This window comes from Octopus bimaculoides, chromosome 5 (genome assembly GCF_001194135.2).
Source record: "Octopus bimaculoides isolate UCB-OBI-ISO-001 chromosome 5, ASM119413v2, whole genome shotgun sequence".
Classification (NCBI taxonomy): domain Eukaryota; kingdom Metazoa; phylum Mollusca; class Cephalopoda; order Octopoda; family Octopodidae; genus Octopus; species Octopus bimaculoides.
This window is the reverse complement of record NC_068985.1, coordinates 126849974-126856904: the sequence shown is the minus strand read 5'-3', so window position 1 is coordinate 126856904 and position 6931 is coordinate 126849974. Positions and strand designations below refer to the sequence as shown.

General features: G+C 35.6%; 1 protein-coding gene across 1 annotated transcript in view; it reads left to right on the top strand.

Annotated features, from left to right (window-relative positions):
• Positions 1–3746: 3746 nt before the first annotated feature.
• Positions 3747–6931, top strand: part of LOC106878810 (transmembrane protein 115) — a 23712-nt gene continuing 20527 nt past the window's right edge. Inside the window, exon 1 of the mRNA XM_014928151.2 lies at positions 3747–4861. Within this exon, the coding sequence (XP_014783637.1) occupies positions 4158–4861 (704 nt within the window). The 5' untranslated portion in view covers positions 3747–4157. The remainder of the gene's footprint in view (positions 4862–6931) is intronic.

Here is a 6931-nt window from a genome sequence, read left to right as displayed (position 1 = left end):
ACACACACACACACACACATATATATATATATATATATATATATATATGTATTCTAGCAGCTAAACCCAGTTTCACCCAGTCTGTTTGGATGATGTGGCTCTGATTGTTTTCAGTTAGGCATAATCTATAACAGCGTTTCTCAACCTTATCATTTCGGGTTTGCTTCAAAATCATAAAGTATCAGGTTTGATTCAACCGTGTGACATATAGGGCAAAAGTTATGTACCACAGAATTGGGTTGGCCCAAACCTTGTGACTGAAATTGGCAAACAAAATATGAGGAAACTTGTTAATTGCATTTGCAAGTGCAATTAACAAGTTCCCCCATATTTATTCTCCCAATTTAACACCACCATCTAGCCTTTGGGTGTTTTTAACAGAGTGTGTTCTGTTGTAAGAGACTTCATAAAAGAGTCATGCAGACAGCTTTCCTCCACTGACTAAGCTATTGAAAAATAGATTTTTTCTAAGAACAATGATTTCTGACTTGGGTACAAGGCGAGCAATTTTGGTGGGAAAGAATGAAACAACTATCTCGCTCTCTTCCAGCATTTGACTGGTGTTTTGTTTCACTGGTCCTCAAAAGAATGAAATGAAAAGCTGACCCCAGTGGGATTTGGACGCTGAACGTAAAGAGCTGGAACAAATGGTGCAAAGCATTTAGTCCAAAGTAATTTTAAAAAGACGTAACTACGCACTGTTCATGTACCGTTGAATATTTAAAAATGTTTTGAAGTCCAGATGGGTTCTTTCTCTATCTCATAATCTGTTATGTTGATCGATACTGTCTTTTGTATACATAGTTTTATTTTACACACACACAGAGTAAGCTAATGTTAAAAAAGAAATAGCTTTAAGTGGATGGTTAAAGTAGTATGGCACAGGTAAAAGTAACAGATGGCATTGATTTTATTGGATGAATGATATTTTAAAAACTTTCCAAAGTAAAAAAACATGTAGCTTTTTGGCCCTAAATCAGCTGTAATCGAGCAGACATGTGATAAAAGCGTTTCTATCATAACCAGTCATTCCAGTTGCATTTTCAGACAACATATCTAGGATTACATTCATTATGTTCTTCCCTTTTAAAGTGAGGTGTCGTTTGAGAGAGATTTCATTGCTATGTCTAGCAGATCGAGTGCCCATGTAGAGGCTCTGTTCTTCTCTCGTGGTAGTTATTCCAAGTCACCTCTTATCAAGTCGACGTATTTAAGGCAATCCAGTCAACACTATATCATCTGTTTTCAAACAATGTTTCTATGACTAAAACGGGTCCTTATCTAACGTATGTCCTTTATTCTTAAGACGGTAAGACCCCCAAATAGTATTTACATTAAAGATCAGTTGAGATCTCCCGCAATATAACTTAATATTCCAGAAGAAAAATGTACATCACCTGAGCACGTGCACGGTCGTGTTTGAGTGTTTCCCTTCATATTTTCATTCACTTTATGTTTTTACATAGGCAGTGTTGAACGCTAACATGGAAGGAAAAAATATCGCACAAACACAACCTACCTTTTGATTGTTTATCAATTAAAGGTGCTGGATTGGTTTCGGAATCGATAAAATGAAATACCAAGCAAATACCGGAGTCGATGGTATCTACAAACCTTTTTCCTCAAAATATCTGGCCTTATGTCTAAGTAAGAAGAAATCGTAAGAGTGTGGAGCTTGTTTAGCTCTGCCTAACTGAAATTGAAATCCGAATATACACACTTGTTTGTCAGACACCTGTATGATTCCATTGTGTTTTATCTCCATCCTGGGAGATTAATGAGAAGTACCTGACCCACAGAGACCTTTGCTGGCTATTGAAGGGTCAGTCCATTGTTTTAGCTTTGACCTACTTCCTGGTCATACCCTATACAACTGAGATCATCTCTCTCTCACCCTCTTCAGTTCAACTTGCTAATCGAGAGAACACATCTCTATTTGTGTCAGCTGTTAACTGGGAGCAGTAGCATCGACTGGATGGAAAAGAACAACGTAATCCTTACTCTTTCTTCCCGTCAGCAAAATGCACAGTTTACACACTACCAACGAGCCACCAACACATCATTACTATTGTCAATTACTATTATGTATATTCTATTAACCACTGCCTGCAAATAAATTTGTGAATATTATTCCTTTCCTTTTCGATGTTGCTATTACGCTGTTTCATCCTGCTATTGACCATCTACATATAGTGGCCCTTCACATCCTAGCACTACGTTTAGTAACCCCGATGTACACTCACATTTGCGCGTTACAAGAGCGTTGGTCAAAATGCATCGCGGCATTGATTTAGGATCTTTATGTTTGAAGTTCAAAATATGCCGAAGATAACCTGGCCTTTCTCCCTTCAGGGTCGACAAGATACGGTACTAGTGAAATGGTTGGTTCGATGTAATTGATTAATTCATCCCGCTCCACATGCACAAAAAAAACAAAACAAAAACCGAAGGCCCTAGTCTGCCTTAATAAACATTCCCAGATTGGTAAGGTCGATGATCATTTTGAACTTCAGTAAGTTACTGTTTGTAGAAAGAAAATTACTATTGCCCTCGCCCTATGGAATGGGTGTAATGGTAAAAGTTTACCGAGAAAATGGGTGCAAAAATGTAAAAAAATTAAAATTTTGGGAAACAGCAACCCAATTCCTTACCCTTTCCGTTCTCCATCAGGAAATGATGACTATTCCGAAAGTCCACTGATCAGAGAAGGAATGGACAAAACTTAGGAATTTCTCTCAAAGCAGACCCCGGAAACCCCAGGATTCTGCCGCGGGGAAAAAAATTCTGGAATTCCGTAACATGAGGTGTCTTTTAATAAAAAAATTTATTTCATAAGAAAATAGAAATTGTATTCACTATTTTCAAAACAATTTTTTTTCTACAAATGAATATTCTTTCTGAATCAATTCTTGTTTTATTAAAGTTAGGACGGTGAGGGTTGTTTCACGATAAAATAAGTTTGAAAACCTCTGATATCGAAACACTTTAAGGTAACGTGTTGGCTTTGGATGGGCAAAACAATATAAACACCAAAACATATAGGGTAAGTCTCCAAGTGGTCGCTCACCTTGCTACAAATAGCAGCCACATCTTTTAATCGTACTACATCGTCTTTAAATTAAAAAACTATATTGGGTGACGTAGACTGATATAGAATGATCACTGATTATATTTAGCTCAATTAGAATTGATCAGGGGTTAAATAACAATAGGCTATATCTCCTCCAAAACATACGCTACATTTTACCCTACACATATTCAATTAATAAGGAATTGTCAACACTGTGCCTAAACCTTAATAAAATATTGCAAGTATAATAATTGACTATGAATACAGATATTGTATTATTTATTAGTATGCTTTCGTTTTGGATTTTTTAAAATGATCCTTCCAATAGAATTTATGGCTCTTGTTACCTCTCTGTATTCCACAGTGAATCAACAGGGAGTTGAAAGCAAGCTGAATTCAACCCCCTCCCCACTCCACACAATCAGGTACGTCGTAAGAAACAAAAACATTTGGATTTACTTCCCTTACCCTGACCCTGCTCCGTCATTGTGGGACTACCTCTGTGTGTATTCAACAAGCACACGCTTCTTCTCTGACCCTTGTGAAGTGACATCTGGTTGTATCGATTTAATCATCGTGACAAATCAAAAATTTTCCTTCTTGATTAATGTACGACAGCTGATGCTTGCAACTTTTCAACTTCTTCCCGATTCGTTATGGATTATTAGAGGTAACGGATGCCATACATTCTTTTCCAAATGAAAGCATAACTATTGTATAAATAGCTAAGATATTATATTGATGTAACATGACGCGACAGTTCTGTTAACTGACTCCCTATCAATTTATTCTACTAATGATTTTATCGACGACGGAGAAATGAAAGCCAACGTCGTCCACCGGCGAAACAAAGATAAACAGAAGTTTAATCAGTATATTATATTCACTTAAAGCAATAACAAGAAATTAATAAGAAAGTGGTTTAAGTAAATAGACACAAGACGGTACATAATCAGTGTGATAGTGATATCGTTGCATTTGTTTTTCATTAGTCTTTCACGATGTGAATTTATCAAAACATTGCTGGCAGTGGCCATTGTGCCGGAAGTTACCGGAAGTAGTTGTTTGGGTTGCAAATAACGACAAAATGGCGACGCCCGTGGTGGAGAGAAATTTACCTTTGATACGCGAGCAAATTTCAGTCGCTTTCGGAAAGAGTAGTATTGTTGTGAAATTTGTTGCCGTTGCTGTGACATTAGGTTATCTGTTATCGTTCATTAATGCTGCTATTCCTTATTTAACTGTTACTCCTGGATATGTTATGCCTCCAAACTTCTGGATCTGGACCTATGCGACGCATTGTTTTGTCGAAGTACACTTCTGGGATGTTCTTATTGATGTAGCTGTACTTATATTGTGTGGTAAACTTTTGGAACCCTTATGGGGAACACTAGACATGCTTGTCTTTTTTGTGGTCGTCAATGTGGGCGTGGCATTACTTACATCTTTCCTCTACATTGTTATCTACTTTGTGAGTCGGAAAGAGATGTACTTGTTTCACACACACATTCACGGTCTTCCTGGCTATATTGCCGGATTTTCTGTTGCCGTTAAACAAGTGATGCCTGACCACATTCTAGTGACATCGCCTCTTGGAAAACTTCGTAACACGCACATCCCACTCTTACTGCTTTTGCTGTCAGTCGCGTTACGTCTGATCGGAGCATTGGATGGGCCTTATCCATTCATGTTTGGATGGGGGATTGTTGTCAGCTGGGTATACCTGAGATTTTACCAGAAACACAGCAATGGGAACCGTGGAGATATGGCAGATAACTTTAGTTTCGCCAGGTAAGTTACTACTAAAAGCATATTCGTGTCACTGTTTATGTTTTGCAAGTGAATGTTATTTTTGTTTTTATAATCAAATTAATCTTAGCTTTTCAATTCAGTTTATTGTCATTGTATACAAATACAATAGAAAGTATATTATAGTCCATGTTGTATTTATAAGTATTAATACACAATGATTTCAAAACATGACACAAGGCAACCAACGTTGGGGAAGGAACTGTCGATTTTACATCGATTACATCGATCCCAGCACTTGATCAGAGCTTATTTTATCAGACCCTGAAGGAAAAGTCAACACTGACTGGACATGCGCTTTGAACGCTTGTAATTTGTATACACTAATAATACACAATATACATGCAACATTATAGTAAATACAATATGAATATAGTGATTTCATGCTTGCATTCTGTCGGGACCGTGAGCAACAGTTTTCCAAACATGTTATGAAATTGGAAAGCGGTAACATAACATTGTAATTATTGTATGTAGATACTAAATACGAAAAGACATCTGCAGGGCAGAAGCTGCCACCTTGGAGTCCTTTAGCGTGGTATAATCTTTTTGTTAGACGGTGGTTCTTTCCTTAGCGGAACAATTTTGAAAGGAAATGGAATATATATTCAGTTGGATCGAGCTCCTAATATTACTAGTACCTGGTCTATTTATCTTTCGGAGTGTGATAAAAAGCAGTCGATCATTGTAGGATTCAATCTCAAGAACTAAATACTGTAAATTTAGTCCAGTGTTCTGTCGTTTCTGCTATATCATTTAGCTGTCTTTGCTCAAATATTTGTTTCTTGGGCCTAGTCCAAAGTTAATTTTACATAGAAGAGGGTTGTGATTGATAAAATGGATTCAAATCTATACCTCGGAATGAATGATAATGTCGATCTTTGTGTGTTGGCGTACACCCAAGATGTGCTGGGTTCCAACCAGTAAATCGAAAGTTGTGAATTCACTAGTGAAGTTTCAGTGGAAATATCATTTATACTGATGGTCGGAGCTCAAAACAGAGAGGGATGAAACTAAATAGTGCATCCCTGCATTTTGTGGGGTGGTTGCGGGGTTCGGTGGCCTACCGTTTACATTTGTCAGTTTTGTTAAACATTCTGAAATTTTTTTTTAAGATAATTCCAATGTTTACAAACAACGTTTCGTTGTTTGTATGATCAAGTAGGGCTGCAGCCCTGAAGATGCGTACGTGTGTTATCTGATCGAAATATAAACACTACTGATCAACATTCAATAAAATTTATAGATCCATTATCTGATTAGTATATAAATATTAACAAATTGTGCATTTGATCACAATAATTATTATAAACAGAAATAAAGAATTTGGTGGCAAAAAAAAAAAAGCACTGCTGAAGTTAAGAAAATTTTCCTTTATTAAAACAATATTGAAAATAATTATTTGTTTTGTTTATAACCAAACAACGTGTTCAATATCATTCAAAAATGAATATTAGATAATTTTAAAGTAATTCAAATATATTTTCTTAACAAGAACGTGCATATTAGGTGTGTTTCTGTGGCTAAAATTCAATGCAGATCGATTTTTTAAATATGTTAATACAAATAAAATTTTGGTGGCCTGTAGATAATAAATATTATACTACGTTGAGTAAATCCTTATTTAATAATAGTAAAGAAATAGTCATTACCTAACATGACTTCTAATAGAGGTTATTTAGTCGTCTTTCTAGTTTTAACACGTTGCATTAAAAAAATAGTTTCATTTAATTAATATGCAAAGTTAATTTCTCAGTCTTTTATCGATTCTTGTCAGACATTATTTAAAACTTGTTCTGTCGACTTTATACTTTTTTTGTTTTCTTGTTTCGTTGTTTGGCCTTTTTTCTGTATTTCGTTCGTTTTATTTACACAACAAAATGTAAATCTGTCTGATAAGTGTAATGGGAATAAATAAACATTCAGTACTTTGATACGTAAACTATATTGTATTGTGCATTTAGAAATCATTGAAGTTTATTTTTATTCATTTGTTCATATATGTATGGGTGTATATATATATATATATATATATATATATAGATAAATAGA